This window comes from Glandiceps talaboti, chromosome 9 (assembly GCF_964340395.1).
Source record: "Glandiceps talaboti chromosome 9, keGlaTala1.1, whole genome shotgun sequence".
Classification (NCBI taxonomy): domain Eukaryota; kingdom Metazoa; phylum Hemichordata; class Enteropneusta; family Spengelidae; genus Glandiceps; species Glandiceps talaboti.
Window position 1 is genome coordinate 4,766,006 of NC_135557.1, and position 17,710 is coordinate 4,783,715.

Sequence of the window (17,710 nt, forward strand, 5' to 3'; positions counted from 1 at the left end):
ACACAGATTTAGTTTGCATTGCCATAAAATACCATTACAATGATTCATTATTTCATGTGGAAGTGTGGAAGGAAAATCAAGTTGCAGGACATGGTGAAAAACTATATCGTGATTTATAGTTGCACTTATACTGGTTTCTCTTCTTTATATGTATGTGGTATGTGTATCTCTATTTCAATATATGGATAGATTTAAATGCTTTGATGAGAAATTTACACCATCTTTTATTTGAAAAAACTCTCACTTTTGTAGGAAGTTGTTATGGTAGCACTAAGTGCCAAGGAATATAAAAGCAGAGAAAGCAAATTAATTAGCTGGACGAAAGAAACCTTCTGTCAATGGTGACATGAAGAGAGGAGGAAGGTACGTGCAATGTTAAATTTTCAATTTATGTTACACCATATAACCAAATATTATACATTTCTATTATACCAAAAGTTAATTATAATTTGAGTGAGTTACTCTGTTACTAGGTCATGGGTACATAGAGTGCCATGCATGCAAAAGTATGCCAAGTACAATTCCGAAGATCTGCTGTTAGTAATATGGCAAGGAATAAAAAATGAAGCCTGACATGATTGCATTATCTAAACTAGTGATAATTGTGAGTACCGAGATAAAGAAAAAAGCCACGTTATTTATCTCAATTGCTTTCAACAGTTAATTACTACGGACACTTTTGTAAAATAAAAATAAATTCCTTTTTGTATTTAGTTTTTGAAGTAATTTGTACGATAACAGTAATATTTCAAATTGTTTTATTTTACTAATTTGAGCTAGGCTTTCATTTGTGTTTTAGCCAAAGATTGTTTTACATTATGAGACGATAACTATTTACTATTTTCAACATTTGTCATACAATATATACATGCTAAAACACAAAGTTATAAACCAAGGTATATGTCTAGTAAGGCCACATTTAGTTACTTAATAAGAGTATTATTTATTTTTATGATGAAAACAAACGTCAATTCTTTCCACATCTTTCTTTCAACAGAGAAACCTTGCAGCTAGCTACAAAGCAGGGGATACATATGTTGTTTGTGTTTTAAGAATTACCGACTCCAGAATAATTTAGTGAAATTGTCAGATGATAGGAAGCAAACCCTAAAAGAAGTTGATAAACAGCATGTCTACGGTGCCATTGGTAGCACAGAGTGGGATCAGACCCTCATTTTCTGTCCCACTTTTGAATCCCATCCTTTTTTAAAATGTCATAAAATACAGATTAGGCCTACAACAAACATCGTTTGGTTGCAAGTAAAACGGCTTTAATTACTTTGGATACTATACTGAGATCTCCTTGCAACCGTGACAGGGTGGGCTTCGATGTAGGAGTTGAAATAGACGAACGTAGTTCAAGGCGTACCTTAGATTGGATGCCCTCGAACATTTTCCAATATTTGATTTCCTTATATAAACACTAATAATATACATTTCATGCTCTCTTTTGTAGTGAAAAAATAGCAAAGAAATAGCAGATCGTCTAGCCATTGATGCCAATTAGCACTGACCCAGGGGCAAATACATCTTAGAGACTGCGAAGCTATAGTAGGTGTGCGTGCGTGTGGGGGTGGAGGTGGGGGGTATTTTTCAAGAGTTCAGCTCAAAAGTACAATATTATTGTTCCTTAGTACGACAGCTACCGACTAAAACCTAAAACTATTGAACCCCTCCGCTCTATAATGGCTACAGCGATGACAGATAGTCGAGTTGAAACAACGCTGTGATGTCATCTGAATTGAGAGAAAAATCTTTGTTAAATTTTCTACCAAACAAATGTGGGTGAATGGTATTGAATGCACTTTAAAAAAATTATACAAACTGAGTTACCTGCCTCATTTAAATGTAAATAGATCATATGTAATGAAAATTAGAAGGTATCATCATTTTACCTCCCATTGACCAGTACAAAAAAAACGATGAAAATAGTGTACGAATACCTTTGTCCCAAAGTTTACCTTGGACGGCACCTATTAGAAGTCTTCCAACTATTATCACCACAGTGTAATAGAAGGAATCAATAAATTGCAAATCTTTCCTTTCTTCCTTCCTGGAACGGATGACGTCATCAATGGTCTGAGTGTACGACTTGAAGTGACTCCTTTCCACTCCCCATGGGATTCAATTAAGACTTTGAATTCGTCAACAATGGAATGGAAGGGTTCCACAATTTCATAGCTTACAAACAAGAAATAAATATCATCAGAGATTTTTATATGTTATAAATATTTCAGTTCTGAATTAGGTACTTTTTGTCAACGAAAAACAGAAAAAATTCAGCATTTATTGTTTAGATATGACTTGCCCAGAACATTTTGGCATGATTTTAAGAGAATTTTACAACAATGAAATATATGTAAACGTTTTTTTTTTAGATGTGACTTTACTGTCATGACTCTACATGTTAAGTATTTTAAAAGATAACGTGTCTGGAAAACAGTTGTCCTCAAGGTGCCATTTGTTTCAAATTCACGGACCTAGGCGTCATTCACGTAATTTACATATAGTCATGTTTAGACAATAGACATTCCAAGGTTTCCTGTATAGTGATTTATAAAATTTAAGTCAGTCGACTTCTGGCTCTGCCCTTTTGGTGAAGACGTGAGGTTTCAGGACCTTGATAAATAAAGTCTATGGTTTCAGTTTATACAATGATTTTTAGATGCGACTTGACCAGTACATTTCTGTATGATATTAAGAGAATTTTGAATAACCACAGTGGAATATCAAATGTTCTTTTTTTTCGAGAAGAACACATATGTTACGTTTGGTGAGCAATATTTTTGTTCAAATTTAGAACTACTTGATTTTCTATATTAAACGATTTATTTACAATGTCAATATTACAAGGTGCAGCCTAGACTAAGGCAAAGGCTGAACAAACTGAAATTTGAGTACGAAACTGAAAATCACAAAGCTATTATAATGAAATGGTTTCAGAGGAGTTGGGACTGTATTGTACCTTTATTGTGATTGGTTTTTGTTTGTTTCCTCTGTTTTTGTTATTATAATATTAAAAACAGAAAGAAAATAAAAGTTATCACATTTCCTAATACAGCATTCTTTCAAGTAATCCAACAACATATTTTCCCTTTCTTGTTCAATATGTATCAATATTTGTAAATGTGCCTTATAAATCAGTTACATAATTTGTAAAGGTGAATATGTATTTTATTAAATGTGCTGTGAATATTGTATTTCAGAACCTTTAATTGTGTCATGTGACTCTCATGTTTTGCATAGTCAAAAGAAAATATGGTAAGGTCCATATATATATGTTAGATGAACTTAGATTTATACTATAAGAAGTACTATGATGTTATTTCAGTCCTTGCTGAAAAACACAAGTAATAACAGATGTTTTGAACTAAGGCGAATCGATAGTGTAAAGACTGTATCAGCTTTGTAGTCCGTGTAACAATTCTGTTCTGCAAAGCATTCATAATGAATGTGATCCCGTGACCTTGAACAATCTAGGGCTATAATATCATCCAGGGACCTAAAGTCGCCATTTTACTTCAAGTTGTCAGAGTTGAAGTACATGGGACTGATATACCAAGGACATGGTAAGGTGTTGTTTATACGTAAATTAACTTAGACTAGTAAATACTGTTTTAATTGGGATTTAAAGGTAGATCTTGTTCCTATCTTTTTCAGTTGGTCAGGTAACGAGTTCCAGTGTTTTGTGGCTGTGTACTTAAAACTGTGTTGACTCAAAGTGAGATATACCAAGGACAAGGTAAGGCGTTCTTTATACGTAAATGTGAATACATTTTAACGTGATAGTTAATAAGTCAGTCTGGGGACGGTTGTTGGAACCAGAAAACAAATATATTTTGTCGACCTGTGTCATATCAACAGAAATACTCATAATGAGAGGGAACATATTGTTAAGTAGTGTTGTCACAGTGGTCAATCAGTGGTCAATGCTAGATATTTCACGACACATAGTTAGTCACGTAAATGGCTTGTCATCATCAACGAGTCACTTTAACATGTTCTAGTTTGGTTAATCATATTTTAACGTATCTGTTATCTACAAATGGAGTTCAATGGTTTTGATTGACGTATTTGTTGTTGTAATAACTTGTAAACTACGCAACTGTGAGCACATTTTAAACGAATCGAAAGCAGGTCTGACTGGTAATTAACATCGTCGTAAATTAACTACTGCCTCTTTTACGGCACCGTCCAAGACGCATGGCACAGAGGTAGCCAGGGTCATTGCTTCCACCCATATATGTGCTCTGGCTTACGAAAATTGTAACTGATGACAAGTTGTTGTAATACTCCAACTTTTTATGGGATTTGGATCAATAAATTTGTAAAACTATTTGTCTGACGAAGACTCACATGGTCTAAATCTGACCGACAGGCAGACCCCTTCACATGCTTTGTTGGACCTTTGAACCTTCCATTGTATGTACCTGTTCAATCTGATTAAAATCAGATGTAGATGTCGGCTAATCGTTCATTGCTATTTTACCTTTGTTATTTTGCCTGAATTGACCTTCTTGGTACATGTTTACGATTTTACCCTGATCGCCTCCTCTATTTTAGTCGTTAAAATGAAATAAACTGTTTAAATGTATTGAAACTCTATGCCGACATTAGGGCGCCAATAATTTTCTTAGTCTCAAACACCTGATAAAGGGCGTATGGCAAGCCATTTTACTTTTTATTCGGCAATTGATGATATCATTAAATATTTAATGATATCATTAAATGAATTGATGATATCATTAAATAAATTGATGATATCGTTAAACGATTTGATGATATCACTAAATGAATTGACATAATTAAATAAATTGATGGTATCATTTCTTTAAAAAAAACGTGCAAAAAAGTACAAACACACACACACATACATACATACATACATACACACTTAGCTAAAAGTATTTGTTGATATCACTAAATATTTGTTGATATAATCAAATACAGAATAAAAAGTGAAACGGCCTGCTATAAGGGCACGTAAAATGTCATTTTATGTGTGTATTTGATGTCTGTATGGGCCAAGTGTGGCAAACTTCACTTATTACACAAAATGTAGCAAGAAACTGTATTAATTCAACCTTGCTATTTTAAAGTGTAGCATATCCAGTTTCTTAATGGTTTGTGCGTGGTTGTGTCGAACAGAAAAGCTGCAAATTATTCTAAAATTCACTGTAAAAGAATGGTAGACACCAAACACAGAATGCCAACCAGGTACTCCATGTTCGAATCCTCTATTTTTGCAATTACAATCGTTGGGTAAACTCTAGCCATAGCTAAATCGTTTGTCTTTATTATCTGATTTGGTAAGTACATCGACATAAGTAACAGCGCCCTCTAACCCATTGTGGGTGCAGGTAAATTCATTTCTAATCATTATTGCTCTTTGTTTTTCGTATCATCAATTAATTAACACATAAGCAACGTCTTCTGAATTGTTCTTGATAACATTTCTTCCTATCCATTGATGAACAAGTGTAAATGTTTGAAATCTTGTTTCGATTTCAACTGCACAATATATACTGATATTGCACACGATCACTTCTGGGGACACTAATGAGATTAGAGTCGCTTCATCAGCTCAGAGATTTTCATTTGGCATAAATTATTATCCAGCGTTCATTTTGTTTAGTTAATTTGTCAATCTTATAATGCCTTCTCCTTTTTCTCTTCATTCAAATTTAGAATTGATATCCGACGTACAATTGACTAGATATACATGTAATCATGCTGGAAGAGATAACAAGTATCATGAATGACGAAGAATATCATGAACGATTTGATATATGTCTGAGGAATGGTCTTTCGTTGAGACCTGCCAAGAGTGTAGCCTACATGAATGAAGTGTTTCACAACTTATGCATTGACACTGACAGGGAGCTACGAGTACTTGCCATTGGGACTGGAAATGGTGGGTGAGAGAGAGAGAGAGAGAGAGAGAGAGAGGGAGAGAGAGAGAGAGAGAGAGAGAGAGAGAGAGAGAGAGAGAGAGAGACAGACAGACAGACAGACAGACAGACAGACACACAGACAGAGGGGGAGAGACAGACAGACAGACAGACAGACAGAGACAGACAGAAACAGAGACAGAAACAGCTAGAGAGAGACAGAGACATAAATCCATACATACAAACACACAAAGACACAGATAGAGACAAACAGACAGACAGACAGACAGACAGACAGACAGACAGACAGACAGACAGACAGACAGACAGACAGACAGAGGGGGGAGACAGACAGACAGACAGACAGACAGACAGACAGACAGACAGACACAGAGACAGAGACAGAAACAGAGACAGAAACAGAAACAGAGACAGAGACATAAATCTATACATACAAACACACAAAGACACAGATAGAGACAAACAGACAGACAGACAGACAAACAGACAGACAGACAGCCAGACAGCCAGACAGACAGATAGACAGACAGACAGACAGACAGACAGACAGACAGACAGACATACAGACAGACAGACAGACAGACAGACAGACAGACAGACAATGTTTCGACCAATGTTGCATTTGTGCCACTTTCCTAGTTGGCGCATTGTGAGACATTTATATAACTTCCTTTCTGTTTGTAATCGAGCAATCCACATAGGCTAGAATTTTGGCGCTATGTTAAACCGTTTTAGGTGGATTGAAATTTTAACCCTGTAATCTCTGTATCGAATCATGTTGGTCCATCATTCGTAAATCTACAGTTTCTTATTCACAAAACTGATTTGAATTATTTGTTCTATTTGCCAAAGGTATCAACGATGTTCCAATCATAAATGCTGTCCTACGTCGGTACTCAAAGGTACTCTATGAATTTGTTGAACCCTTCCAGCCTAAAGTTGATGAATTCAAAGATTTAATTGAGTCCCATGAGGATTGGAATGGAGTCACTTTCAAGTCATACACTCAAACCATTGATGACTTCATCCGTGACAAGAAGAAAGAAAGGCAAGGTATTCATTATGACGTAATACACGCTATTCACTGCGTCTATTACTTTGATGGTGGACATACTATTCGTACTCTATACGACTGGGTGGCAAAAGATGGAATATTTCTCATAGAAGTTGCTTCAGGTAAATTGAGTGTTTATATGTTAGCAAAGTTGTCATTCAATCTAATACTTTTCATTGTGAATACATAATTAGTCACTGCTTTGTTAAATAGTGTTTGTAGTGATTAAAATAGATTATGGAAATCGCTGTGCAAATTATTTAATTAATATACATTTGTTTGACAGATATATGAGTACAAGTTAACGTCGTGTTTGACCTAGCAGCTTCTGAGATGATAAGTTTAATAAAATATGTTAATTGCTGTCAGAATTATGCAAATTAATGCAAATATGATATGGATATTTATTTATTTATTTATTGTTTAAGAGAATTCCATGATATGTAGACATCAACAAACTATGTAAAATGATATGCAAATAAACTAAATTTATATGCATGAATTTCGCTAACTAATATAATAGTTCCAAAACACAAGGAAGTTCAGTAATATCAAAGGGCAGGGCCGGGAGAAATCAAGCCCGGTCTGTGGCATAAAATGTGGCCCTCCCACTAGTCCGTTGTGCTAGGCCCTACATCAATTTCCCTACTCTTAAATATGACCTCAAATATGTGGATGTATTAAATCAATGCCTGTATGTTGATCCAATTGGCCAAGTTGAGGCTAGAGCTTCCAAAGACTAGATGAGCACACACCCGACATCCTCAGGACCGAGGTCAACATTTCTACGCCATCACATTAGCTGTCCCCTTTACTAATGTGAGACCACGCCTCTCCTATCCTAACACCACAACTAACAGTTAATTCACTACATTTCACTGCTATGTTATGATAGCACTTTACAATGGTGGCAGTGGTTTGATATGCAACCTTGGGATTTGTGGTGGGATCGTGTAGGTGAGATCATGATGGTGAGATCGTGGTGGTGAGATCATGGTGGTGGGATCATGGTAGTCGGATCATGGTGGTGAGATCATGGCGGTGTGAACATGGTGGTTGGATCATGGTGGTGAGACCATGATGGTTGGATCATGGTGGTGAAATAATGGTGGTGAGATCATGGTGGTGGGATCAAATCATAAAAGAATGTATAGTTCGATAAAAATGAGTACAAGTAAAATGTGACCCTCCTCTATTTATTATTCTATATACTAACACTCCCTCTGAGGACCTATTTGTAAAGAACGACCCATCCTCCAATTCCCTCGTGCCCCCCCCCCTTGTGAATTAATGAAGATTCCCAAACCACAGCGATTGTTTGTATAAAATATCGTTATGCAAATTAAAAACATTAGTATGCACGAATTTTGCGACTAAAATAGCATTTTAACTAAGCATAGTTGCATAAACCATAGTATTTAATTTAATTAGTTTGAGAAATGTTAAGAAATATTTTTATGACTATATTATTAACATGAATATATTCAAGGCATTACACCACGCCAAAGTTTCTAAGCTGTTTCAAACATGACAGATTATTAGTAGTCTTCCCATACTTTGTGGTAATTTTCATTCCTTAAATTTATATACAAACAAACAAACAAATTTATGTATAAACAAACAAACAAAGAAACAACAAGGCAAATGGTCTCCTGCATGTTTGTAATTTACATAAACCTGTATGGTGTGAAAAGTGATTGACAGGTAGTTGTTGAGTCAGGCTTCTCCCTGAATGATTTAAATGCAAATTATGTGTAGAAATTAGTTTTTCAATGCTTTCCTATTTTGAAGCCTTGACTATCATATTTTAGCCACTGAACAATCATCAGAATGGTTATAATTGAAAACTTTTGAAAGAGTAATAATCTCCACACACAAGCACTCACACACATACATACACACACATAAATACATACATACATACATACATACATACATACATATATACATACATACATATATACATACATACATTAAGTATATATTTAATGAAATCTACCCATTATTAAGAGATGAACCTTGTGATGCAATTCAGAATTTTGCATTCCCACCGAACGTGTAGAAATACTAAATGGAATAAAAGAAGACACTCTTTACTTTATATTCTCAGGTGGTTGGGTGGATTGCACAATCAAAATTAATCAGATATACAGGAATCCCAAGAGAAGATTCGTTGGCTGTGAAAGTGTACTGGACTGCTTGAAGGAATTTCCAGGCATTAAAATGGAAAAAGACGCTCGGGAATGCCAAATTAACGTAACTGAATGTTTTCAGCCACATTCTGTAGACGGAAATAAGATGCTGGATGTGTTGTATGGAATTTTAAATTTTCGTAAATATGTTGGACAAGAACGGGCAACTATGTTGTTGGATTATTTAAAAGAAATCTGTATACAGAAAGGTGATAGTTACTTTATTGTTGGTTTTGATAATGACATTGTTATCAAAAAATAGTTCCAAAGGCGTTGTAGCACAACTGTATTTGGCTATTGCTATGTGCGTGGTCTTGTTGCAAGGCATATTTACATACATTTTCGGAATCTTTACTCACTTGCCTACCCTTTCAAGTTTTCATCTTGCAATGTAAACTATCATTTTAATGTTGCTATGAGCGTAGTCTTGTTGCTAGACATATTAACATGTTTTTTTGTATTCTATATTCACATACCTAACTGTCTCTGTTGTTATCCTGTAATAAGCATTGTCACTTCATTGTTGCTAAGGGCGTGGCCATGGTTGCTAGCGCCAGCTGTGTCAAAATGTTTTGAACAAAAACTGCAGATAACACACCCGGAAACCACCCCTGAGAATGCTCCAACCAAATTTCAATCACATCTGCTCAGTAGTTTTGTAATTATAGATTTTTCGCAGGAGACACACTTTTAGCCCGAAGGCTGAAGTCAGAATTTATGGCTGGGGAGTGGCGGGGGTGGGTTGTTAGGAAGAATTCGCAGCCCACCGCCCCCCCCCCCCTTTACGCCCACCGCCCCCCCCCCCCTTCACGCCCTCAAAAAAGTCATGCCCCCTCCCCTAAAATGAACCCCAAACAATTTTTCGCTCCCCATCCTGTTACACATATTTTAATGTTTATTGATACAGTACCCCCTCTCCACTTCAGAGTTGTTCAGGGTGTAGTCTAACTGCTTAACGTATATATATATATATGCATACATGGCTCAACCCACTCCAATACATCATCTCAATGGAATGTCATGTCTTAAAATTACATTAGGTAGACGTTTGGAGTTTAGAAGAAAATGTGGGGAAGCCTTGAGAATTTTTGTAATTTACTCGGTAAACGACCGCTCTGAGGTTTCATTTGGTTCAAATAATGAGAAAAATATTTCGGGGGGGGGGGGGGACTTTTCAGACAATCAGATTTTTCATGCCCCCCCCCCCCGTGCATTGAACCCTCATTTTTTTCATGGTTCCCCTATTTCCCCACCCCCATGTTAATGTTGATACAAGCCTAATTTGCATGTCACTGATGTGATCATGATATTAAGAAAATATCTTAATCTAAACACCCCTTAGAACTTTCCCACAGCATCTCAGCCGTATCTGCTCAGTAATTGTGGAATTATAGACTCCTGACCAAAAAGACACATCTTAACCCTAATTTGCATATCACTGATGAGATCATCGTGTCATGAGCAATTCTTAAACTAAACACCACGAAGAACATTCCTACCGAACATAAGGGCCCAATCTGGCCAGATGTTTTGGAGTTTAAGTTTTTTTTTAATCAAAACTCACAAAACAAATAAACTGGGCAATAGCTACATCATTCCTGGTCCACGCATACAACTCTCGCTTTCCACATTTTGAAATGTAACCAGGCATAAATATTGTTATCAATTGTGTTTATTTGTAATAATAATGTGACAACTTGCATTTTGTTATTTTTACCCCTTTTCACCGTTATTTTATTCTTTTCGGTAGACTTAGTCTGTGCATTTATTTGCTGAATATTCGAATCTGAAGCGTCTTTTATAATGACTTCGATATTATTGTAACCTACCGATGATCGTTATATAATTTACAAGTATGATATAAAATAGTCTTCTACGTTTGAAGACAAACTCCAATACTACATGTAGTAGTTGGAGGCATATTATCTTCTATTTGATTAGTACGGTCTGCCTTTGCACCAAACCTTGAGTTTTTGTACTTAAGTTTTGGATTGTTAAGGGGCAACATCAAAAGTTCAATATAATATATCTAACTTAATTGCTTAAGTTAGGTCCCAGATCCCCCCCCCCCCCATCTATTAAACTTAACGGACCTAAAATTGAAAATCGTTTCATACTTCCGCTTTCAAACAACGCACCAATATACTACTGAATTATAAATAAAAACAGAAAACCATTTTAAGTGCGTACCGCTGATAAACCGGACCGAGTGTACGCAGTGTTATAGGTAAAAGCAGCCTTGAAATCGTACTAAATTTGCCAAGTATGACGTTAAATCGTTTTTGACCGTTGAGAAATTAATTTGGCCAACCCCCCCCCCCCCCCCACTTAATCAATTAAGTTAGATATATTATATTGAACTTTTGATGTTGCCCCTAACCGGTAGGTCATGTTCTTAAAATAAATATAGAAGGTATATGTTTAGTAATATTTAATAGCGTATACTTCTACATGTATATGTACACTTTCTGTTTGTTACCTTCAGTCATTGTATGCAATTACGCTATATCTTTATCATATGTCCTCTGGAATACCTTTAGACAGAGACGCAGTGGAGGTGCCCATAATCGTTCCTTTTCTGAGATTTGCATCAAGCTGAAGTTTAAGGCAAACCAGCTATAGGAAAACAATATTCATAGTCTATGAATACTCTCTGTTGATTTTAAAACACGATTAAAACATTTTCCAAACATTAATACAAAACAGTTACTTTGTCTACGGATAAGTTCTTTTCTAGCTATAGGTCAAAAGGAGTAATAGTAAGCAGGTAGTTGCAATTTTCTGACGGAATTGTTGAACTTTTCTTAAAACAATCAAATTTGGTGTATAGATAGATTTTGACCCGTGGAATCACTTGCGTGAAATGAAAATTGGTCGTAATTTTCAATTTGGCCACAATGCTTAGCAGTATTTTGATGAGCAATTGTTGCTTGTGTGATAATTAGACATAACGCTGTATGAGTTATGTTTATTAGTGCATTTATGCACGGTCATATGCATAAATAACCAGATATAAAATAAATACCTTCAGTAAGAGTTGTTGGCTCTATATTCTTTGTTATCATCAAGATACAATCGGGTTTTCCCTTTGTTCTTTTACCAGAACTAGTAGAGAAGATAGCAGGTGGATTGTTTAAATTTTGATAAAAGCATGAAACTTTGCACATATGTTGTTAGTGCGATGTGTTATAAATTCAACCCTTTGCATGTTTGAAAATCCAAGATGGTAGCCATTTTCCAAAATGGCCATTAAATCATGCTATAATGTATATTTAGGCCAAAAAAAGTGACCTGTTTGGAACTTGAAAGTGAACTTTTATTTTTTTCACCCCCGACTTCAAAACTATACAATATTTTAATTTTAGCCCGCCCATAATATTCTGCGAAACAATGCCCTCTCTCTCCTGAATAAACAAGTTTTTAGACTGCCGATACCATCTACAGTAACGGTGGCTATGACGACACTTGTTCACGAACAGAGCATTTTTTCATGACGGAGGTTTTTCAAATGGGATCGGGGCTGAAAACATATCAAATGTGTAGAGAAGCTGAGAAAGTGCATGTACATGACATGGAGCACCAACACATTGCTGCTATATATATATATATATATATATATATATATATATATATATATATATATATATATATATATATATATATATATATATATATATATATATATAACTCGGTGAGTATCAATCTGCTAAGACAGTGCTCTGTACCACAGTGGCAGAGCGCAATAGTTTTGGTAGTACTGGAACTCTTTCTTGATTGTAACTCGGAGTTTCACGCATAGTGCGATCATCGGACAATCATCAGATGATTGCACTATGCGTGAAACTCCGAGTTAAAACCAAGAAAGAATTCCAGTACTACCAAAACTATATATATATATATATATATATATATATATATATATATATATATATATATATATATATATATATATATATATATATATATATATATATATATATATATATATATATATATATATATATATATATATATATATATATATATATATATAGTCTTTCTTGGTTGTAACTCGGAGTTTCACGCATAGTGCGATCATCAGACAACTGGTTTCTACTCTCTGGGTGTGCTGTTTATAATTGTATTGAGTGCAGACAATAGAAATATCATCACTATTGTCAATGTGTTGGTGGGTTGGTGCTGTGTGTGAAGGTGTTCATTGTTATTGTTATTGTGAGTTATTGGGTGCGGACAAGTAGGTGTTGGCGGGTTGTTACATGTCGGGCTTTGATGTTCCGTTAGTTAACGGGTTTAGTTTAGGTGATAGATGCTCTATTGAAGTTGGACAAATAAAACTTATTCTGGTGTCGGCATTTAGATATCAACTCAGTTCTTTTGTTTAGTGTGGAGTTTTTGTCTGCTAAAAAAATTATGGTTAGTTTAGTAACAACCCGCCAACACCTACTTGTCCGCACTCAATAACTCACACAATAACAACCAACACCTACACGCTACACTTTTAGAGTAATCTTATCTATTGGTCAAACATTGCAATATTCAATGGCATGGGGATTGACAAAGTTCAGTACTGTTGGCTGGTCTGAACAAAAGAAGTTCAGTACTGCTGGCTGGTCTGAACAAAAGAAGTTCAGTACTGCTGGCTGGGCTGAACAAAAGAAGTTCAGTACTGCTGGCTGGTCTTAACAAAAGAAGTTCAGTACTGCTGGCTGGTCTGAACAAAAGAAGTTCAGTACTACTGGCTGGGCTGAACAAAAGAAGTTCAGTACTGCTGGCTGGTCTGAACAAAAGAATTTCAGTACTGCTGGCTGGTCTGAACAAAAGAAGTTCAGTACTGCTGGCTGGGCTGAACAAAAGAAGTTCAGTACTGCTGAAGTTCAGTACAGCTGGCTGGTCATCTACATTAATCATCTCGCACCAGGTTGCTGAGGGCGTTTCAAACACATTGGTTTTAGACACTAAGCATATCAACACTGTTTCTTTCGTAACACTATTAGTGACTGATAATCAATAAATCATGAAGTCAGTCGAGACACTGATGCTTTCAAGGTTAAACTACATTATTACTAGGTTTTCATGTGCCGACCCCCCCCCCCCCCAGCTGTGATATCCGAAAGGCGTTTAGCTATCATTATACAGATGAAGATACACATACAGCTAGATACACGTGGGAATTGTCGTTTCATAATACATTTTGATCAAAAATAGTCTTATTTCATTGTAGGTATCATGCGTATTTTCAAGGAATATGTAAAGCCTTTCAATATATATGACATAAATCTTAGAAATGTCAAAGGCCATTGACAATTGTTACTTCTGTTTATATTTACTATAATTGTTTCAGACAACACAGAGGTTGATGTTTATGTTCCTCTGTGTCTTGTGAATCGACAATCTTTTTACGGTACATTGTTTTTTTTTTTTCATTTTAAAGATTGCCTAATCTTGTATAATTTCCATTTTTCAAGTACTGCCAGAGAAACTGGAAAATATATAGATTGTTGTATGGGGCAGTTAGGCGTTAGTGTATGCAACTATGACTATATACAATACAACGTTAGTGTTGGTGATAAAAGGGTATGGTTTAGAATTTATAGTCTAAAGATTAAAACGACTAAAACGGGCTTATCAGCTAGGTTTTTTGCTGAGTTGACTTTTTGTTATCGTAATAAGAGAGAGAGAGAGAGAGAGAGAGAGAGAGAGAGAGAGAGAGAGAGAGAGAGAGAGAGAGAGAGAGAGAGAAAGAGAGAGAGAGAGGTAGGGAGATGGGAGGAGAGAGAGAGAGAAAGAGGGGGTAATGTTATCATACCTTTTGTCCCACTATACTTAAAGTAATTCATAATTGTTACTACTCTACTATTAATGTCGTGTGTCGTATGGTGTAGCAATGACGTCATCAACAGGTATGTCAGTTCAAGATTCTTTGTAACAGAAAAATCTAGCAGTCGCCAACCCAATTGAGGAATTTACCTCAAACACTATTGAGTGTCTGTGATAGGGAGACAAATCACTTCATCCAATGCTTATGTACACGGATTATAGTTGTGGTCGCTCAGTTCGTGATTGGTTACCTGGTCGACTGATTGACGAATGGGATATTTAGGAATGAAAGAATTGAGATGATTGTGATGATATGATACTTAATGATAACAATAGCCAAAAGTGATAGTCGCATTTCAATCTTTTAACAATGGGTAATATTCTTGAGCCAAGTAAAACGGTTTTAATTACTGTGGACACTATCTATACTGAGATCTCCCTGCGACCGCAAGAGGGCGGTCGTCGATGTAGGAGTTGCATAGAGAACGTAGTTCAAGGTGTACCTTAGATGTGATGCCCGCCAGCATTTCCCAACATTTGATTTCCTTATATACAAATCTAATAACATACATTTCATGCTCACTTATGTGGTGAAAAAATAGCAAATAAATAGTATATCGTCTAACCAATGACATCAGTAAGCAGGAACCAAGGGCAAACGCATCTTAGAGACTGCCAGACTATAAGAGGTGTGCATGTGTGTGTGGGAGGTAGAGGTGTCTTGTATTTTCAAGAGTTCGGCTTAATAGTACAATATTAGTGTTCTTCAGTACGACCATGGAAGTATAACGCTATACTTCCATGGTACGACAGCTACCTGTGTTGCCAACTTTTTTAATTGACAAACATCTTTGTTAAATTTTTAAATACCGACTAAAACCATTGAACCCCTCCGCTCTATAATGGCTGCAGCGATGACAGATAGTCGCGAGTTGAAACAATGCTATGATATCATCTGAATTGAGAGTACAATCTTTGATAAATTTGTTAACTTTTCTACCAAACAAATGTGGTTGAATTGTATTGAATGTGCTTTAAAAAAAACATTATACGAACTGAGTTACCTGCCTCATTTAAATGTGAATAGATCTTATGTAATGCAAATAGGATAGCATCATCATTTTCCCTCCCATTGACCTGTACAAAAAAAACCTCCCACTGAAAATCGTGTACGAATACCTTTGTCCCAAAGTTTACCTTGGACGGCAGCTATTAGAAGTATTCCAACTATTATCACTACAGTGTAATAGAAAGAATCAATAAATTGCAAATCTTTCCTTTCTTCCTTCCTGGAACGGATGACGTCATCAATTGTCTGAGTGTACAACTTGAAAGTGACTCCTTTCCACTCCCCATGGGATTCAATTAAGACTTTGAAATCGTCAACATTGGACTGGAAGGGTTCCACAAATTCATAGTTTACAAACAAGGAATAAATCATCAGAGATTTGTATATGTTATAAATATTTCAGTTCTGAATTATGTACTTTTTGTCAACTACAAACAGAAACAATTGAGCATTTATTGTTTAGATGTGACTTGCCCAGAACATTTTGGCATTATATTAAGAGAATTTTAAATAACCACAATGGAATATGTAAACGTTTTTTTTTTTAGATGCGACTTAACTGTCATGACTCTACATGTTTAGTATTTTAAAAGATAGCGTGTCTGGAAAACAATTGTCCTCAAGTCGCCATTTGTTTCAAATTCACGGACCTACCCGTCATTCACGTAATTTACATATAGTCATGTTTAGACAATAGACATTCCAAATTTTCCTGTAAATTGATTTGTAAAATTTAAGTCAGTCGACTTCTGGCTCTGCCCTTGTGGTGAAGTCGTGAGATTTCAGGGCCTTGATAAATAAAGTCTATGGTTTCAGTTTATACCACACATATCATCCCGTATGCAGTTTATCATTCAACCACAAGTCTTGCCGTTTTCTAAGAGATTTTATATCACAGTGACATTTTATCATTGTATTAAGAGAATTGAATTATTAACAATGGAATATACAATTTTTTTAGATGCAACTTGACCAGTACATTTCGGTTTGATATTTAAAAAAATTTAGACAACAACAGTGGAATATTAAATATTAGAAGAACACATATGTTACCTTTGGTAACCAATAGTTTTTTTTTTCAAGATTAGAACTACTTGATTTTTTGTATTGAACGATTTATTTTACAATGTCAATATTACAAGGTGTGGCCTACACTAAGGCAAGGGCTAAACAAACTGTAATTTGAGTACGAAACTGAAAATCACAAAGCTATTATAATGAAATGGTTTCAGAGGGGTTGGGACTGTATTGTACCTTTATTGTGATGGGTTTTTGTTTGTTTCCTCTGTTTTTGTTATTATAATATTAAAAACAGAAAGAAACTAAAAATTATCACATTTCCTAATACAGCATTCTTTCAAGTAATCCAACAACATATTTGCCCTTTTTTGTCCAACATGTATCAATACTTGTAAATGTGTCTTATAGGAAAATCAGTTACACAATTTGTATAGGTGAATATTTGTATATATGTTAGATGAACTTAGATTTATACTATAAGAAATACTATGATGTTATTTCAGTCCTTGTTGAAAAACACAAGTAATAACAGATGTTTTGAACTAAGGCGAATCGATAGTGTAAAGATTGTATCAGCGTTGTAGTCCCTGTAACAATTCTATTCTGCAAAGTATTCCTGATGAATGTGAGCCAGTGACCTTGAACA

General features: G+C 35.4%; 1 protein-coding gene across 1 annotated transcript; it reads left to right on the forward strand.

The window, feature by feature from the left end:
* Positions 1-5,730: 5,730 nt before the first annotated feature.
* On the forward strand, positions 5,731-9,420 carry LOC144440446 (histamine N-methyltransferase B-like). Its single transcript, XM_078129816.1, has 3 exons — positions 5,731-5,914; positions 6,765-7,088; positions 9,077-9,420. The coding sequence occupies exons 1-3, from the start codon at positions 5,731-5,733 to the stop codon at positions 9,418-9,420; spliced, it is 852 nt and encodes a 283-aa protein (XP_077985942.1).
* Positions 9,421-17,710: the final 8,290 nt, after the last annotated feature.